At 41.6% G+C, this 24137-nt stretch overlaps 1 protein-coding gene across 1 annotated transcript in view; it reads right to left on the bottom strand.

Moving 5' to 3' along the window:
- Positions 1-9758, bottom strand: part of SLC25A36 (solute carrier family 25 member 36) — a 38893-nt gene extending 29135 nt beyond the window's left edge. The window contains exon 1 of the mRNA XM_061167709.1: positions 9464-9758. Within this exon, the coding sequence (XP_061023692.1) occupies positions 9464-9504 (41 nt within the window). The 5' untranslated portion in view covers positions 9505-9758. The remainder of the gene's footprint in view (positions 1-9463) is intronic.
- Positions 9759-24137: the final 14379 nt, after the last annotated feature.

Here is a 24137-nt window from a genome sequence, read left to right as displayed (position 1 = left end):
ATGCAATAGGTATGCAGTACAAGAGTAATACTCCAGTGTTTCTCATGCTGCTTTAAGTTATTTTAAAGTAATTATTTTGTACACTGAAATCATCATTAATCGATGTAGAGAACAAAACTATTGCTGTTGATAAACATTTAAAATCCCTATTTTGTGAAAAAAGGAATAACTACATTAGATTTAGCTCCTCTCCACTGTCTAAAGGAAAACGCCACAGGGACAAAGAGAGGAGAAAGGTTTCAAGCAGTGAAGCAAATGGGAAGGATTAACTGTCTAGGCAAAGAGGAAGAAAGGCTTGCAGAAGGAAATACCAAAGAGTAGTAACAGTTTTGCCCTGCTGAGCCCCCTTAGAGGTCTAGAGACCAAGAGCACCAAGTACTCAAGATGGAGACAGGCAAAGAATTGAACACTGACAGGTAATGAAGCAAAGTGGGATACTCAGGTTGTAGTCTCTCCCTCCCCCACCTACAGTGGGTAAAACTGTATTCCAGGGCAGAAGCCTAATTCTCTGAAGAACATGAACTCAAACTCTGAGTTCAGGTTTAACAGGTACAATGGATCCAAGAAACTCACGTCAAGTTACAATACTGCAATCCCTCAAAATACTGAGTATACATTGGAGGGAGTGGGGCAAGGGTAGAAGCAGAGACTTCTAGAAAGAACAAAAGATCACATACATTAAGAAGCCATAATAACATCAGATTTCTCAACAACTGCAGAAGATAAGTTATTCTAGAATTCTAAACCTAATGATTAAACAGATAAAATAAGTTCCCACTGGGAAGGAGACATGGGGTAAGGCAGCAGGGAAATGGTTTTCGTGATCTTTTAGCAGCTTTTTTAAAAGCCTCATGCATACATCTTTATTTTCAAATAAATTTTTAATCAAAATTTTAGCAGTAAATGTCCTTTAAAAACAGCAAGGGTTTTTACCTGGAGAATGTGGTTGACATTTCTGGGACTCAATGGACTCCATGAAAAATGGTGTGTTTGTGCAAATGTCTTTGACTCAGAACTCCACAATAAATTTTGAATTGTGACCTACCTCTCACCATTTCCACCCTGGTCTAAGCCACAATATTGTATTGAGGTTACTGGAGCAACCTAATTAGTGTCTCTCTGCTTCTACCCTTGCCCCACTCCCTCCCATGTATACTCGATAAAGTGACTGCATTGAAATCTTAAGCCAGATCAAGTCTTTTCAAAGACTGCCTATGTCATTCAGACTAAAAGCCAAAGTCCTCACAAGGGTCTATAAAACCTCACACAATCTCATCTATTTCCCTTCTCCCTCTGCTCCGACCACACTGACCTCTGCTCTAATTTAACACACCAAGCATGCTCCTGTGGTTTTGGAGGACAAGCATCAGTTCAAAGGGAGAAAAAGGGACAAAGAGGCTTTCTGATGACTATCTTCACGTCTCACATGCTCTACATTTTAAACTTCCTTTCATATTTCCCCTGACCATCTCCACTGCAGGGCCTTAAAGCAGAGCCTCATTGCATGTCTAACCTTCTAAGTGGTCCCGAGTCCGTGATTCAGTGATGTGGCCATTGAGTTAAGATTGCAAGGTGTCACCAATGTAATTTGCTACTAATAAAAGTACTAAGTTGGATGCTTTACTGTTAAAAGTTACAATTCAAAGTGTCTCAAACATTTGCTTTAAAAGGTTTGATTAGCAAACAATTCCAAAGAGAGAATAGCCAACTTTGACAGCAAAAGAGCATATAGTTATTCTGCAACATCAAAAATCTAGCAAGGGTGGTTTCTAATCAAGTAAAACTTAAATGTAATGTAAATTTGTTTGTTATACCTTTGTTATATCCAGGTTAAAAAACTTCAACTACATTCTCTTAGTAGAACTATGAATACTTGGATCAATGCACATTTTAAAGTTTCAAAGGCAAATGTCACACCTTTTAAAGATATGAAGCCAAGGCTGCTTGGTGAGAGCTTACCATGTAACTATGAATCGATTTTAGAGAATATCTAAACACTGTTTAACATGGTCATCAACAAACATCTTTACAAGACGTTTAAAACTATTCTATTTTCATGATGTTTGAGAAATTATACAATAAGTAAATCAAGTCTCCCCAGGAATTTACTGGATTGTGGACACATTTTTAGCCTATGGTAATTTGGGAGTGTAAATGTCTCAGAACTTTCCAATGTTGCTTCTTCTTGTTTATAGTATATAATGAAGATAAAAAAATTTGACATGTCAGACGTTCTAACTACTCAAGGGCCTACAGATCCCTTGAGAGTAAAGCAGAGACTAAAAGCTGCTTAGAATGGAATTTTTTCCCCCTTGAAGCTAGGCACAATGTAACCAAGAAACTGGTTAAAAAACAAAACACAAAAAAATCTGGGAAAACAGGTCTTTAAGAAACAGAGAGGCCTCTGAGGGCCCTAAAGTACTCTCCTACACCCAAGTTACAGCAACACAGGAATCAGAAACTTGAGAGGTTGGGGGAAGATAGGGAAAGGGAAAAAGAAATTATTCACTAACATGAGTAACAAGCATATCAGTTTCAGCCACGATGCCAAGAGTCATAAATCCCTAGGGTCAGTGCATATGCAGAACGCCACCATCAGGACAGCCTCAAGGGCCTGAACCACTAGATTCAGTTTCTCTGGGTTTAGAAACTTTTACTAGACATATCTGTGGAAGAATCTAACTGGTGCCCCAGGTTTCTCCTTAGGAAAGGATGAAAAGTGAAAGTGTTAGTCCCTCAATCCTGTCCGACTCTTTCATGGACTGTAGCCTACCAAGCTCCTCTGTCCATGGAATTCTCCAGGCAAGAATATTGGAGTGGGTTGCCATTCCCTTCTCTAGGGGATCTTTTCAACCCAGGGATCGAACCCAGGTCTCTTGTACTGCAGGCGGATTCTTTACTGTATGAGCCACCAGGGAAAGCCCAAGGAAAGGACGGGTCATGAAAAAGCAATGGGATTTAAGACTGTGGTTGTTACACATATATCTCTGATTTTGACCTTTTGAGCATGTATGGATCAGGACACTTCTTTTTACTAGGCAAGGTAATTCATAAATGGACAGTCTATTCTGCTTGGGTCCACAATATTTAGCTGTACACACACACATATATTTATATGTATGTACATATATATAATAGGTCTTTAGAAATATATTTGTTAACACCAAGCAAACCTATTTTGTCAAACAACAGCAGTGTTTAGCTTGGCAAAGCAAAGTGAATAGGCTAAAATATTCCGTTATCTCTCTGCTGCAGGTAACACTCCCTATAATTTCCTAATTAGGACATTAGTCAAATTAAGAAATACCTCTAAGAAAAAGACTCATTAAAATGTCAGAATTTTGCAATCACAAAAATGTAGCCCGTCTTTGAAATTCGATAAAAACCATGTTTAGAAAGTCTTACTGAAAATTATTTTCTCTGATAATATATTTGTAGAGGTACTTACTCTGAAGTTTTAATGTTTGAGCAAGATACAAATTCTTGAAGAATGAAAGACATATTCTATATACTTGAAAGAATAACTTATGAAAAGTCAGACAGATGTGAGATGTGGTTGAGAATAATGGTACTTGGTGGGGGTGGGTATCTGTAGTGCTTCTCGTGCAGAAAAAAAATTAACAAGCTAGGCTTTTTCAAAATGCTAAAGCAAAATCAAAGCACTAATTATATTGAAAAAAAAGACATTGACCAACAACTAAGATAAACATGGAAAAACAAAAATATCAGGATTAAAATTCACTACAGAAGCAGAATATACTAAGGGTATGAGATAGGTTTAGTAAAAATAACAACTCCCTCCCCCAATTATTGCTTTGTTTCTTTGCCCGCCCCCAGCAACAAATCTCAAAATTCCACTTACTGTTTAATTTCTCTCCCACTTCCATCAGATTTCCACTCCCAGCTATGCCTTGAAAACCGCTAATCACAGTAACCAAAGGTCTCCACAACTGTGAAATTCAATGATTAAGAACTCTCAGATCTCATCTTAACGGACAATGACAGAGGACAACTAATCAGCCACTCTCCTAATATTGTATGCATTTGTTTCTTCATTTGACTTTCAGAACACATTTTCGTGGTCTACTTTGTTGGTTCCTCTTGTTCTGATCTGTTTTGCTGAAATTTCTAGAGGTCCTCTCTTTTGCCCTATGTTTACTCCCTTAGTGACATCATGTAAGCTCATGTTACCATCTATATACCATTAATGACTAAATGTTTGTTTCTAGTCCAGACCTCCTTTCTGGGATCGCCTAATATTTGCATCCTGTTCAAACTTATGTCTTAAATGGAACTACATACTTATCTTCCTCCACCCCAGCCCTATTCCATCTGCAATCTCGCCCATTTTAATTAACAATAATTTCTTCCTCCTTCAGGTGCCCAAACTAAAAATCTTGCAGTCACTAATTTTTCTTCACATGTCACATACATTACAACCTTCTCTGAAGAACTGCTGCCTCTCATTTTGATTACTTCAATAGCCGAATCATTTCCTCACCTCTGGCCTTGCCCTATGCACAGTGTATTCTATGCACGGCGACCAGAGTTAGCCTTGAAAACTCCTGCAGTGACTCTTCCCATTTCAGGAAAAAAGCCAAATGGCCTAATAAGGCTCTATTACTCTGACTATACTTACCCAAGGGCCTTTTCACTGCCTGGTCTACCTAAATAGTTAACGCTCTCTCCTCCAGGTCTTTATTCAAAAGCACCTTCTCAGTTAGGACTCCACCAAGACTCCGCTACTTGGAACTACAGTGTCCCCCACCCCCACGATTCCCTTTTATCCTGCTCCATTGTTCCTCAACCATGGCACTGAAACCTTTTAACTAATGATATAATTTACTTAGCATAACAATTCAACCCCTCCTTTTCAGATAATTGTGGGTATTTTTCAATGTTACATTAAAACTGGACATGTGGTAGGCTCTGGAAATTAGCTGCAATATGGAATCTGGACTATACAAATAAACTTTCACTTTGTTACATTAAAATCCATTGCTTTATGTTCTGACTCCTTTACCTATGTATTATTCTATAACACCATGCACTGGTCATTTGAAAAATACTGGTTCACTAGATTATGCAGGTCTTTCAAATGCTGATACATTTTATTATACAATATCTTAAAAATTACATTCCCTGTCTATTCAAGATTTCAAAAGTTCCAATTAGTGCTTCAAAACTCAGATTTTATCACATGGCAACAAATGCTACCAGTGGTTTTCCTCGAAGCAACAGGCCCACGTCTTTCATTTTTTTTGAGAAAGTATTTGCCAAATATTCAAGTCTGAATAGTCACAATCGAGTGGTTCTCATGAAAAAAGAGGCTAGTTCAGTTTGAGGCTGCAACAATTGCAGAAGTACTTTATTCATGTTTCCCATTTTCTCACGCAGAATATAAAATGTTGTATACACAAGCGTCAAGATTTAAAACTAATTTTTACTGTTTCAAAAACATTCTTAAGTGAACCTGTGTTTTTAAAGGGCAAGTGCTAGTGACTACCGACAGAGTCTGGGGATGCTGCCTTGATGCATGCTAAGGCATCATTGCTTTTGCACCAGCGGTCCAAACGTCAACAGTGAAAAGGCAATAATGTGTTAATTTTTTTATGAGAAGAGCTTTAACATCTCAGACCACCAAAAGTTCTTGGGAACTCCCAGGGGTTTCTGACTCACAATGCTATACCACAATAATCTCCTTAGAGGAATGTAAGTTTCTTCGAGAATATTCTACATCAGGACAAGCAACTTACCTTAGTCTTACAATCTATCAGGCAGAATTAAAGAATGTATTTTTAAGGAGAAAAAGTTGCAAAAATCATGAAAATAAGGCTAAGCAAAAATGCAGACAAAGTAAACTGTATTTAAACCACATTAATTATACATTTAAGTATTCTTCTTCTGCCCAGATCTTACAAGGAAACAGGTGAAGTCATTTAACAAATACTATGACAAAATTTCTGTAGAATCAAGATATCTGACACCCACTGGAGATTCTTCCTGAATAAATGAGAAATAAACAGTTTAATAAATGACTGGGTTAATTCCAGGATATAAATATAAACAATCTTAGATAACCTGAGATTTCCCACTGTATGTTTTAAGCTCTCACTGTCACAGGAGCTACATAGGAAAAAAATTCATCCACCTAAGTTGGAGATTTATTCCTCCCATTTGAGGCAATCTCTGTCTCAAATAGAAAAAAACCCCAAACTGCTTCTTGGTGAACATATGCAATTGACACGCAAGTAAACAATGTAGATCTATCAAAGAATGTAAAACATACTGCTTAAACCTTCATACACAAACACTGTTATTAAAAGTATAGCTAAAATAAAATTGTATATACATCCTTTTTGCAGGCTGTCATGAGCGGCCTCTGTTAATACAGCCTAACCGATGACCTTACTCTGAATATTAACCCTGACAAAAACTTAATGGGACCAAAGGGTGTGTTAAAGGAAGCACGAGTTACACATGTGAGGCTGTCACTCAGACCCAAGGTCCAGTGCTAGAATGTTCCAGAATTTCCTGATTTAATAATAGCACTACAAGGCTCCTAAAAATCTGAGATGCAAACACATATTTGAATACATATGATTATAATCATCAAGAAAACAATTCCAAGGTTCTATCTTAAAATGATTTTTGTCTAATGATTAAATGTGACTGTGAAAGGTTTTTGGTTCTTGCACAACAGCTAATAAGAAGAATTACTTTTCTCTATCTGGTTATTATTAAAGTAAAAAATAAGTTTCCCTAACTTTTAATTTACATAATTCTATCATGATAAAAAAAATGAAATCTAGTTTTCTATAAAGAGGGTCCAAGAAATGATTGCCTAAATACACAACTTGAGATATACTGTCTGTGTGCATGCTCAGTTGTGTCCAACTCTTTGCCACCCTAGGGACTGTAGACCACTAGGCTCCTCTGTTCCTGGGATTCTCCAGGTGAGAATACTGGAGAAGGTTGCCATTTCCTTTTCCAGGGGATCTTCCTGACCCAGGGATGGAACATGTTTCCTGCAATAGCAGGCAGATTATTTACCAGGTGAACCATTCAGACATCTTCAACCAAGAACAAAGTTACCCACAAGTCAATTTGCATTTCCACAATGCTTAGGATACAGATTTTCAGAACATTCCACAGCACTGATTTCATTTAAGACAGAGCTGGAAGGTTCCTAAGAGATTATTTACCTCTCACTCAGCATGTATTAAAAGTTGTTTGATGTTGGGTAAATACATTTTTTTTTTTTTTTTTGGGTAAATACATTTTTTATACCTTGGTATTTCCCCATATTTTGAAGGAGCTAAGCCAGGTGATCTTTACCATCCTTCCTAGCTCTAATGTTTCTCTAAGAAAGATAAGCCAAATTTTACTGAAATAACTTATGCAACTACATATAAACATATAATGGAGACAGGATGCAAAGGAAGAATTTATGAGGCTGAGCATCTATCTTACGTCAGGTCCTATAAACAAGTACTTCATTTAAAACTCTAAATAACCTGCACACACTAAGTTCTTTTTTGGGGGCTAGTGAAAAGTCAAAGTTGCTTAGTGGTGTCCGACTCTTTGTGATTCCCATGGACGATACAGACCATGGAATTCTCCAGGCCAAAATAGTGGAGTATGGAGGGGCAGAGGGGCTCCCAAACTGGGAAATTAGTGCAATCAAGCTAACATTGCAAATAAATATGCCCTATTTTTAACAAGGCTTCCCAGGTGACTCCCTGGTTAAGAATCTGCCTGACAAGGCAGGAGATGAGGGGTCAATCCCTGGGTGGGGAAGATCCCCTCGAGGAAGAAATGGTAACCCACTCCAGTATTCTCGCCTGGAAAATCCCATGGGCAGAGGAGCCTGGTGGGCTGCAGTCCATAGGTTCACAAAGAGTCGGATGTGACTGAGCACATTTTAAACAAAACTCGACAGTATGTAGAGCAATAAAAATTTTAGGACCTAGAACAGGGCCTTAGAAACCGTCTCAATGTTCTCATTTTAGAGATGAAGCAACTGAGATCAAAGAGTTTGCCCATTTTTCACTCAGATTAAAATAGTGGCCAGAAGTAGATGTGTGTCTAACTTTCAAGTATTACCTTATGATCTAATTACAGAAGGGAACCCAATTATTTGCACAACAAGACATCTTTACAAGAATACCTACACGGCTTATCGGTTTAAAAATGATTTAATTTGTCAAGATTATTGCTAAACAGTTAATACAGAAAGCAAACCCTACCAAAACGGAGTCTCACAAACTACATGAAAAGTACTTTAATGTTAGAACAGTGCCTGGTCCACAAGTGGTGTACAGTGTTTGTTGAGTCAATGTGCCAACCTAAGGAAAGCATGGTCATCACTGGCAATAGAGTCCACACGTCTAACTCCAGTGAAGCCACTGTGAACAGAACCGCGTATGTATTAGTTTAATATTCTTAAAGTAGCTGATTTAGAAATAAACTGCATGCTTTGAGGGGATGCGACTTTATATGGTCACAAAGGCAGAAAAGAACCTCAGCATAATTCGTCTTATCCATTTTTGATAAGACTCTTTATGACCCTGCAAAAAAGTAGTAGCTTCTAAATTTAAAATTGCTATGCCTCTCCAAATTTGGAAAGAACAACCTAAAAAAGGAGACTAAATTGGCTGAACAAAAGATCTGTAGCACTCAGGCTGGCAAACAGGGAATTAAGACTTTCAGTCTTAACCTTGTACAAACAGTAACTGTTGTCAAAGCTTCTGACCTCTCCCCTACCCCCACTTTTCTTCTTTAAGCGGACGAAAAGCAGCGGATGTGCAAGAGGGTTGATTTTCAGTTAAAGAATCTGACCCCGTACGCACTGTCGCTTTGAGACAGCACCTCGCAACCTGGAAAAGCTCAGGAAGGAAATCTTCTGAGCTAGAAACAGACAGCTGCTGCGAGCAACCGAACCCCAAAGCCTTCCCGCTGGAGCCGGAAGCTCCAGCACGACTGACCGGGACCGACTAGCGCCCGGAAATCAGCCGCGCGAGGTTCGAGGAGGGGCGTGAGCTACGTGAGGCCCCGCCGCAGCCCGCGCGCCAGGGAGGGACGGAGGAGGTGCGGCGCCCATTTTGTCCTCGGCCTCCGCACTTGCCGCCCCCGACCAGACCGGGCAACCTACGTGAGGCCTGCAGCTACTGTCCTCCCGCGGCCGCGCATCCCCGACGCGGCCTACGTGGGCCTACGTGGACCCCAGCGCCGCCGGCCGCTCCCCAGGCCTTGCTCCGGCTCCGCGGGCCCAAAGCCTGACGTCCAGCCGGCTTCACCCTCCCACCCTGCCTGCCTGGGCCTCAGCCCTCTGGGCTTCTTCGGCTCCCAGCTCCCCTGCGCTTCCGGGCCGCATCCCCCTCACCCTTCTAGCCCGCGTCTCAGGCCACGGCCCTCGGCCTCAGCCCTCAACCACCGTCCGCAAGCCCCCGCTGCAACGTACCCTCCAGCAAACAGATGTACCAGCGTGTCCCTCTGGCTCATTCTCTCTCCCGCATGTCCTCCGGGCGCTGAGGCGGGACGCGGATCCGACCGCCCGCGAAGGCCGCAGCTTCCGCCCCGGCCTGGAGCAGCACGGCGCCCCAGTGACGGCGAGGGGAGCTGACGGAGACGCGGCTGCAGAAGGAGCCGGCGCGGCCCTCCCCTTAGCGCTGCAGCCGGGCCGCCTCCCGCTCTGGCTCGGCGCTCATCACCCGCGGTAGAGGGCAGCGCGGCGGCGGCGAAATGGGGATGAATATTCCGACCCCCCCCCCCCCCCACATAAACAGAAGCTACCATTGGCCCGCGCTGCGTGACGTCACGCAGGCGGCAGGCCTCTTTCACGTGATCGCTAAGGCGTTTCTCAATGAAAGGGGCCGGGAGGCGGGGCCAGAGCGCGTGCAGGGAGGGTAGTAGGTCAAGGCGTCCTCGCACCTCAAGCGTTTGTTCGGAGGGCTGAGCCCGGCGCGGTCTCGACCTGAGCAGCCTAACGGATTCGAACTCCTCGATCCCCCGGCTCCAGGTCTGGGTTCCTGGTATGCAAGCGGAGTGGGGGTGCGAGCCGGCCCAATCTCTGATTTGATTTAAGGACTGCTTGTTTCTTTTTTAAAGAGCTGTTTTACATTCACAACAAAATTGAAACGAAGGTACAGAAAATTTCCATTTGCCTCCTGCTTGATTCGCGTTTTAAAAATTGGATCTATGACCCAGCATTTCCGCTTCCTGTTACCTGTTGATATCTCAGTCGTGGCATCATGCTTGCAATCAGTCGTGTCCGACTCTTGACAACCTCAGGGACTGTGGCCTGCCAGGCTCCTCTGTCCTTGGAATCTTCTTAGTTAGGAATACTGAAGACGGTTGCCTTTTCCTACTCCAATTGATACCTCAGAGTAGCACTCAAAACAATCTAAGAACGAAAGGACAAACAAAAACAAAAGGAAACAATCCAAGAAAAGGCTCGAACAAAGATCCTACTACAGGATCACAAGCAACAGTACTGTATTCACAAACAGGGCTTGTAATAGTGGAAAACTGATCAGTAGGAGAATGGAGAAATGAGTCACAGAATATTCCTATTGTGGAGTACTATGCAGTTGTAACAAAGGGTGCGGTAGATCCATGTGGAAAAAAATCTCCAAGGTGTAGGAACTTGGAGGCAAATGGAATTAAAACACTAAAGTCTATTTTAGAAAGAAGAAAGAAAACCATTATTTACTAATTTTTCTAACTAGCAATTGTTTCTTATATGTATACGTAAGAAGGTCAAAGACTGAGGGAAAGAAAATGTTTTATCCCTTTAGAATATGATGATTAAATATTTAAAAATTTTCCTAATTAGTAGTTATTTCTGAGGGGCAGAATATAACATAACAGCGAAACTGTTTGTTCCTCGCAGTAAATAAATGTTGATCTTTTCCACTTCTTGGCAGCTTCCATTTCACCTTCAAGGTCCTCACCACACTTTCCCACCCTGTGAGATTATCCAAGGCCCACTTTCCTTTCCTTCCAAGGTCACTTACTTCATGAAGTCCTCCTTGATTACCTCAGCTCTCTATGCTCTTTACTTGCTCCTAAATTTCCACAAAATGTATGTACAGACTGCGCGTCACTGTCCAGTGTTCATCCACTTCACAGTAAATGCTCATCTGTAAAACGGGCATACGAGTACCTATCTCACAAGGCAGTGATGAGGACTAAACACCTTAAGATTCTGTAAAATGCTGTAACAATGCTGTGTAAGTGCTACCTATAATGACAAGTAGTATTATTTTACTGTGTTGTATTCATAATAACAAAAATGATGGCAGCTGATATTTCTTGAATACTTACTAATATGCCAGGCTCTGATCTAAATCCTTTACAGCATTCTCTTATTAAACTCACAAGTACCCTGCGAGGTCAGTGATCTTATCCCCCACTTTTTCATGAGGAGACTGAGATATAGAATAATTGACTTGCCCAAGATTATCTCTTTCACCCAGAAGAGTTTGGATTTGAATCATCCAGCAGAGTCTCTCTGGTCTCAGTGCTTCAGTTGGTGAAGTAATACCTGCACATCAGAGAGGGAAATTTTGAAACAAAACGAAACAAAACCGCTAGAGAAATAGAAATAAAAATTGTCACCCTGGCCATACTTCCCCCAAACCCTGTATTAACTTTTGGTGGTGGTGGTGTAGGTGGGTGGGTAGATCTTTTTTTTTTTTTTTTTTTTTAATATATATACCAGTTTTATTGAGGTATCATAAACATGAGATAAAATTCACCCATTTAAAGTATGGTGAGTGGTTTTTAGTATATTCTGATGGTTGCACAACCATAGTTCAGTTCAGTTCAGTCACTCAGTTGTGTCTGACTCTTTGCAACCCCATGAACTGCAGCACTCCCTGTCCATCACCAACTCCCAGAGTCCACCCAAACCCGTGTCCGTTGAGTCGGTGATGCCATCCAACCATCTCATCCTCTGTCGTCCCCTTCTCCTCCTGCCCTCAATCATTCCCAGCATCCATCACCACTACCTAATTCTAGAACATTTTTTTCCTTATCCTGAAAGAACATTTCCTCACTCTCATGCTGCTGCATACTTGTTATCAATTATTCCCATTCTCCTCTTTTCCTATCCTCTGCCAACCACTAATCTACTTTCTACCTCTCTGAATTTGTCTAATCTGGACTTTCATATAAATAGAATTATACAGTATGTGTCCTTTTGTGTCTAGGTTCTCTCACTAAGCATAATGTTTTCAAGGTTTATTCACGCTTTAGCACTTATCAGTACTTCATTCCCTTTTATGACAGGATAGCCATCCATCGTATGACTGTACCACATTTTGTTTATCTATTCTCAATTGACAGCCATTTTGATTGTTTCCACTTTTTGGCTGTCATGGATAATCCTGCTATGAATATTTGTGTACAAGTTTTGGCATGAATGTATGTTTTCAGTTCTCCTGGGATTATACTTGGGAGTGGTATTGCTGGATCATATGATAGCTTGATGTTTAATGCTTTCAATAACTGCCAGACTGTTTTCCAAAGTGACTGCATCAATTTATGATGCAACATGAGCAACTGTGGCTCCATGTTGTTGGCATAGTAAATACTGTGGTGATTAGATTTAATGAAGGTTCTGAAACTGGTAAGGAGGGAGCCTGAGTTCTTAGGTGCAGTAAATTATTCCCACAAGAGCAATAGCAGTTCATAATGTGACTGTTTCCTTTGGATCCTCCTTCAGATGCCATCATGGAAGGAAACTCTGTCCCCTGCACATTCTGACTAGTGGCCCTGGGGGGCCACCCACTGGGGTGTGGTTGCTGAGGCTGTCATTCCTGCAGGGATTCTGGGGTTGCATTGGCTGTCCTGTTTCTTGAGTTTCTACTGCCCTGTGTCATCTGCCAGCTCTTTTATAACTTTCCTTCCTCATTCCTATTTTCTAATGTCTTCAAGTGGTTCACACAGGACCAGCACAAAGAAGAGGTTTCTTGAGCCCTTGCCCCTTAAACAAACAAGTTTCCAGGTACTTTTCCAGAATATTAAAGTAGGGTGGGCGGGGCAGAGACCTTGCGTTGGTGTCAGGTAAACCTGTAACTCTTTCAGATCCCCATTCCTACCGAGGGGTTTTCTGGGAGCTGTAGTTTTAAACTGAATGTAGAAAGAGAAGCTGATGGGGAAAGCATGGCCACATCTGGTTGCTTGGCTCAAAACAAAGAAGCTCATTGTGAAGTGGAGGAGACTGCTACTCTGTTTTCTGCTTGGTACTGAGCTCAAATTTTTATTGCTAAAGGCTGAGAAGTTCTGAGTACCTATTTGTTGGGAAGTGGAGCACAGATGGGCCAGTGATACCATTTTCCTCCCCCACTTTGCCTCAATTGGTCTGGTAGATACAGAAAGTTCATACAGGTTCCAAACCTTAGATTGGTAACATTAGTTTTAAATATTTGGGTGGATTTTTTAAAAAAAGGTTTGTGTCTTAGCTTTTAATGGGAGGTTTGGAGAGATTGTTTTATATTCTCTTAGCCAGATGCCATTAAAATTGTTTTCCTTATGTTGCTTCTAATAAAAAGTAATAAATTAAAACAATACAGAGGTGCATGAGTTAGAAATTAAAATCCTCACCTCAGCGACCTCCCTTCCTAAATCCTGCCCCTCAGAGGACATCATTGGTAAGTGTTGGTTAAGCACCCTTCTGGGTACTTAATGCCATGATAGTAATCATCTCAAAGAGCTTCAGGTGTGTGCAGTGCTCACCATGTACCAGGCATTATTGGAAGTGCTTTTCATGTATTTAACTTCAGAACCTAATGAAGGACATATTACAGATGAGCAGACTGATTTACAGAGGGGTTAGAGGATTTATCAAGGTGGCTCAGCTAACACATAGCCGAGCTGGGATGGAAACTTAAAGACTCTGGCTTCAGACTATATATGTGCGTGCATGCTTAGTCACTAAGTCGTGTCTGACTCTTTTGTGACCCCACAGACTGTAACCCGCCAGGTGGCTCTGTCCATGGGATTCTCCAGGCATGAATACTGGAGTGGGTAGCCATTCCCTTCTCCATGGGATCTTCCCGACCCAAGGATCGAACCTGGGTCTCCCACATTGCAGGCAGATTCTTTACTGTCTGAGCCATCAAGGCCATCAAGTCTGTACTCTCATCCTCTATTCCACACCATTTAATTGTTCAGTGGTTGATTGAGAATACTAACAATAGTTTAAAAAAAAAAAGTGGAGGGGGATGATATTTGAAGGAACTTAAGGAGATGTGATGTCAAGAGGATGAAATGTACACTTATACTGAAGCCCAGATGGAGTCATGAGGGGAGCTGCTCATGCAGGTTTCATGTCCCATTGAGCCACCTCTCCAATCAGCAACATCAGTTACTCTGTGTCACATTTCTATTAGGCCATGGTTAAAGGCTCTTCTTAGTTACACAGGTGATAAGCAGAGCTAGCACTGAAAATAGATAAGGAGGTGGTAGAAATGGACTTCCCCCAGAAGGATTCAGTTAGCTTTTTGGAAACACTGTCCTTCAGGGAGTATTTTAGGAATGTGTCCCAGGATGCTTGGAGAAAAATCCTGCAAAACAGAAAATGACTTTTTCTATCCTGCAAGATAGGAGTTTTAGGAGGGTAGTGAGACCTTGCAGAGAAATTCAGAGATTTTCTTGAGATAAGGGTGTATAATACACTTCATATGGACAATACCTGGAACCTCAACAGTTTGTGGTATTACAGAAGTTGTGCCCTGCCTCACATTTAAGAAACACATCTAGGGAATTTCCATTGGATGGGAATTCCATTTGGAAATTTTTCATTTCCATTGGGAAATACCATTGGAATTTCCACTGGATGGATTACCATCCAGTGGTTAAGATTCCATTCTCTCCGTATACCCCAATGTTCATCGCAGCACTGTTTATAATAGCCAGGACATGGAAGCAACCTAGATGCCCATCAGCAGACGAATGGATAAGAAAGCTATGGTACATATACACAATGGAATATTATTCAGCCATCAAAAAGAATACATTTGAATCAGTTCTAATGAGATGGATGAAACTGGAGCCCATTAAACAGAGTGATGTAAGCCAGAAAGATAAACACCAATACAGTATACTAACGCATATATATGGAATTTAAAAAAAAAGACGGTAATGATAACCCTATATGCAGGACAGAAAAAGAGACACAGATGTATAGAACAGACTTTGGGACTCTGTGGGAGAAGGCGAGGGTGGGATGATCTGAGAGAATAGCATTGAAACATGTATATTATCAAGTGTGAAACAGATCACCAGCCCAGGTTGGCTGCATGAGACAAGTGCTCAGGGCTGGTGCACTGGGAAGACCCAGAGGGATGGGATGGGGAGGGAGGTGGGAGTGGGGATCAGGATGGGGAACACATGTAAATCCATGGCTGATTCATGTCAATGTATGGCAAAAACCACTACAATATTGTAAAGTAATTAGCCTCCAACTGATAAAAATAAATGGAAAAAAAAAAAAAAAAAAGATTCCATGCTCTCACTGCTGAGGGCCCAGAGTTGACCCATGGTCAGGAACTAAGATTCACAAGACAAAAACAAGAAACCATCTAAACATCCTTGCTTTGAAACCCCACTTTCTTGTTGGCATTTGAATATTGCTTTTAACATTTTCTTGTTGTTTAGTTGCTAAGTCGTGTCCAGCTCTTCCCAAACCCATGGACTGCAGCATACAAGGCTCCTCTGTTCTTCACTATCTCTGTGCTGTGCAAATCACTTCCATTGTGTCCGACTCTTTGTGACACTATGGACTGTAGCCCACCAGGCTCCTCTGTCCATGGGATGCTCCAGGCAAGAATACTGGAGTGGGTTGCAATGCCCTTCTCCAGAGGATCTTCCGGACCCAGGGATCGAATCTGCATTTCTTATGACTCCTGCATTGGCAGAAGATTCTTTGCCACTAGCACCATCTGGGAAGGCCTCTTATCCTCTGCCACTCTGTTCTCCTCCTGCCTTCAATCTTTCCCAGAATCAGGGTCTTTTCTAATGAGTCAGCTCTCCACATCAGGCAGCCAAAGTATTGGAGCTTCGACTTCAGCATCAGTACTTCCAATGAATGTTCAGGGTTGATTTCCTTTAGGATAGACTGGTTTGAATGTTCAGGGTTGATTTCCTTTAGGATAGACTGGTTTGACCTCCTTGCTGTCCAAAGGACTCTCAAGAGTCTTCTCCAGGGCTTCCCTTGTGGCTCAGATGGTAAAGATCTTCTCCAGCACCACAATTCGTTGCTTTGTTTTTGTCTCAAAGGAAAGATCAGCATGTAATTTTACAATGTCTCGATTCTAATAAAAGTCAAAGCACAGGGACATTCTCATAAATAATTAAGTAATCTTTGGTTGAGCCTGTTAGCCATTGAAAGGACATCTTACATCTTCACCTTATTTTCAAGCTTCAAGTAAATTTCCTTTACCATTGTTTGAGGAATACACCACAATTGTGGAGACTAATCTTGGGTTGTAAGCAAAAAACTGTGTCCCGAATCTATGTGCTTGAGGATTTCTTAGGTACAGCACACCTGGTGATACTCCTGCAGGTCCAGTTGATGGCTGTAAATAAACCACATGTTTTGTGGACCGTGTGGCCTCAGCTGTTCTACCCAGGGCCAGGGATGAATGGGCAGAAACCCAACAAGGAAGGCATCACTTACTCTCCCAGTGTGGTGGTTTTGTGGATTGTCCCAGGCTGTGGCAGCCCACAGCTCCACTGTGCTTCTTGACTTTGGGGCCACCAAGGGTGTTTGAACTCCTACCAATGGGTCGGGATGGGTGGTCAAAGAGTTTATGGCCTCATTATGTCTCGTGAGGTGTCACCAAGCAAATAACACCCTGAAACCTTCACAAAGATGCAAATAGTCATAACATTTTTTGTTTCTAATATTATTACAATATCATCTTTGGTTCTGTCCTTTCCTGTGAGCATAGCATCCCTTGGAGGGGAACAGTGGGCACAAGCCAACTAGGAGCCTCCCTCAGGCTGTCATGTGCAGGCAAAGCCACATGCACTTAGGTTTACTTTGGTATACAGCTACCATCACTCAGATCTCACACATCCAGAACAGATACTTTAGAGGATGCTGGACACCTTCAGGAAGCCTTCCTGAATCTCTCCAGGCTTTGCTAGAAGCCTCAAGTTTCCTCTCCTCAACAGACTGAAGACCGGGGATTGGCACACTTTCTGATGCAAAAGATCATATAGTAAATACTTTGGAAACTGCGTGTCATGCGATCTCTATTACAACTATCTGACTTTGGTGTGAAAGTAGCAACAGAATATGTAAACAAACAACTGTGACTGCGGTCCAGTCAGTTACAAGAACTGGTGGCAAGCTGAATTGGGCCCATGATCAATGTTTCCTCAACCCTTGCTCTGGATCATAGCAGGTTTCCTATTAGGAAAAACCCTCTTATGTTTGCACAGCCCTGACACGCCACTTCCTACACACTGTACCTACAACCTCAAAGTGAAGTAAACCATTGATTTGCTTTTCCCAACACTTGTTTGGGCACCACATTGTTTACATACAATGAGCACAACCATCCCCTCCTGTGGGCAGCAGCTAGGGGACTGCACAGAAAAATAGCTCCTTAAAAGTGAGCAAGGGAAATGTGAAGGCTGGGAGACAGTGTGTTGCTACAGGAGATAGAGCCTTAGAGCTTCTAGTTATAGGTCAACTCATCAGAAAGCATCCGATACCACAGCTGTTGATCAGTCGCCCAGTCGTTTCTGACTCTGCCACCCCATGGACTGCAGCATGCCAGGCTTCCCTGTCTTTCACTACCTCCCGGAGTTTTCTCAAACTCAAGTCCATTGAGTTGATGATGCCATCCAACCATCTCATGCTCTATCGCCCCCTTCTCCTTGTGCCCTCAATCTTTCCCAGCATCAGGATCTTTTCCAATGAGTCAGTTCTTCGCATCACGTGGCCAAAGTATTGGAGCTTTAGCTTTAGTGTCAGCCCTTCCAATGAATATTCAGAGCTGTTTCCTTTAGGATTGTCTGGTTTGATCTCCTTGCAGTCCAAGGGACTCTCAAGAGTCTTCTCCAACACCACAATTCGATGCTTTGTTTCTATCTCAAAGGAATAAAGGCAAACAAAAAACCCAATTCAAAAAAATGGGCAAAGAACTTGAATAGACATTTCTCCAGGGAAAATATACAAATAGCAAATAACACAGGAAAAGGTGCCTAACATTACTAATTATTAGAGAAATAGAAGTCAAAATTACAGTGAGATCCTACTTCATACCAATTAGGATGGCTAGTATAAAAGCAAAACAATACAGACAAACAAAAATCAGATAATACCAAGTGTTGGCCAGAAAGTGGAGAAATTGGAACCCTAGTGTTTTGCCAATGGGAATGTAAAGTGGTGTAGCTCCCATGAAAAACCCTATGACGATTTCTTAAAAACTTAAACAGAGTTATCCTGTGTTCCAGTAATTGCACCTTTAGGTACATACCTGGAAGAATTGAAAGCAGAGACTCAGATACTCACATCAATGTTCATAGAATCACTATTCAAAATAGCTGAAAGGTGGAAACAACCCAAGTGTCCGTCATCAGATGAATGGATAAACCAAATATGGTATATACATACAGTGGAATGTTTACTCAGCCTTAAAAAGGAGGGAAATTCTGACATGTGCTACAACATGGATGAATCTTGAAGACACTATGCTAAAGTGAAATAAGCTGATAAGCAACCAATATTGTAGTATTTCACAAATATGAGTTGTATAGAATTGTGAAATTCGTAGAGAAAAAAAAGTAAACCAGTGGTTCCCAAGCATTTGAGGAAGGGAGGATTGAGGAGGTAGTGTTTAATGGGTGTGAAGTTTCAGTTTGGGGTGATGGAAAAGTTCTGGAGATTGATAGTGTATGGTGGCACAATAATATGAATGTACTTAATGCCACTGAATTGTACACTCTGACATGGTTAAAATGGTAAATTTTATGTTATGGAAATTTTACTGGAATAAAAAAGTGCTACAATCAATGCACATAGTTGTAAAAAAGTAAATATATAGTATCAGAAAAGTTAGTAATTACTTCAGACTTCCTACCTTATTCCTCACTGTCTTCCTCATTTTTGCTCCTAGAGGTAACCACTTTCAACTTTTTCTTTAGTTCTAGATTTCTCAATTATAGCAATTCATGCCGTTTCTCTTGATTTATTAGTTTCAAATGTTATCCATTTCCCTTTGGGTTATAAGAGATGCAGATTTAGAGTTCTTATTCCACCCCTAAATTCCTCATTTTTCCTGATTCATCTTCTCAATAGTTGTATCACATTTTTTTAGTTAAATTGACAATTATTTATCTTATCATGACTATGTAGATTTTGTCCACTACAAAGCCAATTGATGTACAAGTTATACACCATTTATCTACATCATATCTATCAATGGCCTAAAAATATTATTTTTCAAATGTTTTAATATCAGTCTATCAATCCTACTTCTTTCCCCTCACTCTAGAGACCTTCCTCTTGGATTCTTCTATCTTGCTGCTCCAACCTGAATTAGTTGTAGGTACTCTCTTGACTGCATGATTGTCATCCTGGGATTTACATCCTCTTACCTGTATCCTGGACCCCATGTATTTTTTTTTTCCTTCTTTATTTGCTACTTCGTGCTGCTGAAGTACATACTTTAGCAGATGCCAAGGAAAAGTTGCATGGGAGGTATTATTATCATTAGATTTTCTATGCTTTTACTTTATCTTCATATTAGATAATTTGGCTAAGTATGGGATTCTATGAACAAAGCTAGTGGAGGTGATGGAATTCCAGCTGATCTATTTAAAATCCTAAAAGATGATGCTGTTAAAGTGTTGTACTCAATATGCCAGTAAATTTGGAAAACTCAGTAACAGCCACAGGATTGGAAAAGATCAGTTTTCATTCCAATCCCAAAGAAGGGCACTGCCAAAGAAAGTTCAAACTACCACAAAACTGCACTCATTTCACATGCTAGCAAGGTAATGCTCAAAATCCTCCAAGCTAGGTTTCAACAGTACGTGAACCAAGAATTTCCAGATGTATGAGCTAGATTTAGAAAAGGCAGAGGAATCAGTGATCAAACTGCCAACATCCGTTCAGTTCAGTTCAGTTCAGTTGCTCAGTCGTGTCCAACTCTGTGATGCCATGAACCACAGCACGCCAGGCCTCTCTGTCCATCCGTTGGATCACAGAAAAAGCTAGGGAATTCGAGAAAAACATCTACTTCTGGTTCATTGACTATGCTAAAGCCTGTGACTGTGCACATCACAACAAACTGTGGAAAGTTCTTAAAGAGATGGGAGTGCCGAAACATCTTACCTGCCTCCTAAGAAACCTGTATGCAGGTCAAGAAGCAACAGTTAGACCTGGACATGGAACAGTGGACTGGTTCAAAATTGGGAAAGGAGTATGTCAAGGATATATATTGTCACCCTGCTTGTTTAACTTCTATGCAGAGTACATATGAGAAATGGTGGGCTGGATGAAGCATAAGCTGGAATCAAGATTGCTAGGAAAAATATCAACAACCTCAGGTATGCAGATGATACCACCCTAATGGCAGAAAGCAAAGAGGAACTAGAGAGCCTTTTGATGAAGGTGAAAGAAGAGAGTGAAAAAGCTGGCTTAAAGCTCAACATTCCAAAAACTAAGATCATGGCATCCGGTCCCATCACTTCATGGCAAATAGATGGGGAAACAGTGGAAACAGTGGCAGATTTGATTTCCTTGGGCTCTAAAATCACTGTGGACAGTGACTGCAGCCATGAAATTAAAAGACTCTTAATCCTTGAAACGAAAGCTATGACAAACCTAGACAACATATTAAAAAGCAGAGACATCACTTTGCTGACAAAGATGACTATAGTCAAAGCTGTGGTTCTTCCAGTAGTCGTGTGTGGATGTGACAGTTGGACCATAAAGAAGGCTGAGGGCTGAAGAATTGATGCTTTCAAACTGTGATGCTGGAGAAGACTCTTGAGAGTCCCTTGGACAGCAAGGAGATCAAACCAGTCAATCCTAAAGGAAATCAACCCTGAATATTCATTGGAAGGACTGATGCTGAAGCTGAAGCTCCAATACTTTGGCCACCTGATGAGAAAAGTGGGATTCTGGATTGAAAATAATTTTACCTTTTTTTCCCCTGCATCAGGTTTTCATTGTGGCACAAGGACTCTCTAGTTGTGGTGCACAAGCTTATTTACTCTGTGGTATGTGGGCTCTTAGTTCCTTGATCAGGGACCAAACTCTCATCCCCTGCATTGCAAGGCATATTCTTAATTTTTTAAAAATATATATATAATTTTATTTACTTTTGGCTGTGCTGGGTCTTCATTGCTGCTCAATCTTTTCTCTAGTTTCAGTGAGCAGGGGGTGGGGGGCTTCTCTTCGATGAGGTTCTGAGGCTTCTCATTGCAGTGGCTTCTCTTGTTGCAGTGCTCCAGGGAAAGTGCGCTTCAGTAGTTGTGGCATGTGGGCTCAATAGTTTGTGTTTCTATGCTCTAGAGCACAGACTAATAGTTGTGTTGTCTGGGGTTATTTGTTCTTTGACATGTGGGATCTTCCCAAGTCAGGGATTGAACCAATGTCCTCTGCATTGGCAGGTGGACTTTTAACCACTGGACCACCAGAGAAGTCCCTCCCTCTGACTTTTGAAGTCACTGACCCATTGATTTCTAACATTCAGGCCCAATATGGAGAAGCTTGACTCCATTTGTGGCTCCGGTCTTTCTATAGAACATGTGTTTTCTTTACTTTTCTTTGTTTTTTTTTTTTTCCCCTCTTTTAACCTTTTAGGGTCTTTCTTCTATGGTTTTGGGAAATCTCACATAGTACCATGTTGATGGTGGAGTCTCTTCATTCATTGTGCTGGGTACCCTATGGGCCTCTTATGCTTGGAAATAAATAACTAGAAATCACTCTTAAAGTGTTATTTAATGGTTTCACAAGTGCTCATTTGGGTCTTTCAGCTCTGAAACCAAAAAGTATAGCTGATCTTTTTTTTTTTTCCAGTATCTGGCAATGTTCGCACTGAGTCAGTACCCAGAGTCAAGGGCCAAATGTTAAAAGGATGGACTTCTGGTGGTTTGGCGGCAGTGCTGTGGGAAAGCAGCACTTGGCAAATATTTGGTGGGGAAGAGAGTGATAACAGTTTTATTTCGTAAGTGGCCGATTCCCTTGAGTCTGGATGCCCACTCAACCCTCTCCCCCCATCCAGAGCCGATTTAGCAGCTTTCCAACTTCTCCCCCGGCTTGACCTCAGGCCATGCCCTCTTATCCTGCTGAGAAGTTGGATGAACAGAAGAGAAACAACAGGACTGGGGAGTTTCACTAACCTTTGGATTAGGGTCAAAGATCAGTGCTGGAAGGGAAAGTTCCACACTCCATAGTCAAAATTGCCTTGGGAAAAATCTTTCAATCTCCCAAAAGTAAGAGATATTAAGAACTTTTTGTACTTAATGTTTCTCTCTGCTCCTCAGTTAATCGCTTAGTATCTTCTTTCAAGATGTCGATTAAACTGTCACCATCCAATTTTTTGGCCACATCTGAATACTTTGTTTTCCCTCTTTTTATTGATTGGGAAATACTTAAAGTTGTTTCCCCAACTTTTCCATAATTTTGGCTATGTAAGTCACTTTCAAACAAGGTGGAATAATAGGGATCAGAAATATCATTAAAATCCAGGCAAAATATATACAACAGTAAACAAAAAGAAGAAAGAGCATTGCCCAGTGTCCACTTACACAAAGAATTGAGTGCTACATTTGGCACATTCCACAGTGCCAGTGTACCCTGAGGGGAATTCAAGATGAAAGAAGCTGGAAGCATTCTGTACTTTTCAATATCCAGGCTCCTAGACAGTTTTTAGGGCTTGCTTACCTTGTGGTAAAGAATCTGCCTGCAATGCGGGAGAGACCTGGGTTCGATCCCTTGGTTGGGAAGATCCCCTGGAGAAGGGAAAGGCTACCCATTTCAGTATTCTGGCCTGGAAAATTCCATGGACTGTATAGTCCATGGGTTTGCAAAGAGTTGGATACAACTGAGCAACTTTCATTTCACTTCAGAACTTCAGACAGTTTTTAGGGCTTCCCAGGTGGTGCAGTGGTAAAGAATCTGCCTGCCAATGCAGGAGATATGCTTTCTATCTCTAGGATCTCTAGGTTAGGAGGATCCCCTGGAACAGGAAATGGCAACCAGTTTCAGTATTCTTGTCTGGAAATTCCAATGGACAGAAGAACCAGGCGGGCTACAGTCAGTCCACGGGGTCGCAAAGAGTCAGACACGACGAAGCACACACACACACGCACAGTTATTACAGTTTCTGCAGTTGTTTACTAGAGTTATGCAACTAACTTTTATGCAACACATTTTTATCAGTTAGGAATCTGACACTTACTGGATGCTTCCACAGGTATTATATAATTCTGTTCTTATAACACACCTGTGAATTTGAATGTCTTTGTTTTTTTTCTGCTTATAAGTAAAGGAGGGACTTCTCTCGTGGTCCAGTGGTTAAGACTCCACACTCGCAAAGCTGGGGGACCAGTTTTGATCCCTAGTCAGGGAACTATATCCTACATGCTGTAACTAAAGACTCTGCATATCTCAACTAAGACCCAGTGCAACTAAATTTAAACAAAGGGGGTGGGAAGGCAGGGAGGAAGTGGTGGGGAGAGAGAAGGGATGCAGATGATGAAGGGGAGGCAGACAAATGAGAGAGAGAGAGAGAGAAGGAGAGAGACAGAGTTGAAAGGAGAGAGAGAAGAAAGTTCAAGTCCCCCAGACTGGCACTTCAAGGTGAAATCCCTATCTACCCCTTCCCACAACTCTCTCAGCCCTTCCCATAACCACAGGTACTTCTAGGCAAACTGAATTCTTGGCATTGCACACATTCACACAGTTGCTTCACTCCTCTGCGCTTTCAGAAATGTCCAGGTCTGTGCTGGCCTCTCTAGACCATGCCCTGTCCACTCTTCAGGCCCATGTACTCCCTGGGAGCCAGGATTCCTGGCCAACTACGGGAACCATGCTTCCCCGTGCTGGGAACCATTTCATACTTGTCTCTGTAGCCTCTTGGGCACTTGGCACTGTGGACATT

The sequence above is a fragment of the Dama dama genome, chromosome 19 (genome assembly GCF_033118175.1).
Source record: "Dama dama isolate Ldn47 chromosome 19, ASM3311817v1, whole genome shotgun sequence".
NCBI lineage: Eukaryota > Metazoa > Chordata > Mammalia > Artiodactyla > Cervidae > Dama > Dama dama.
The sequence above is the reverse complement of the archived record's forward strand: the minus strand, read 5'-3'. Positions and strand labels throughout refer to the sequence as shown.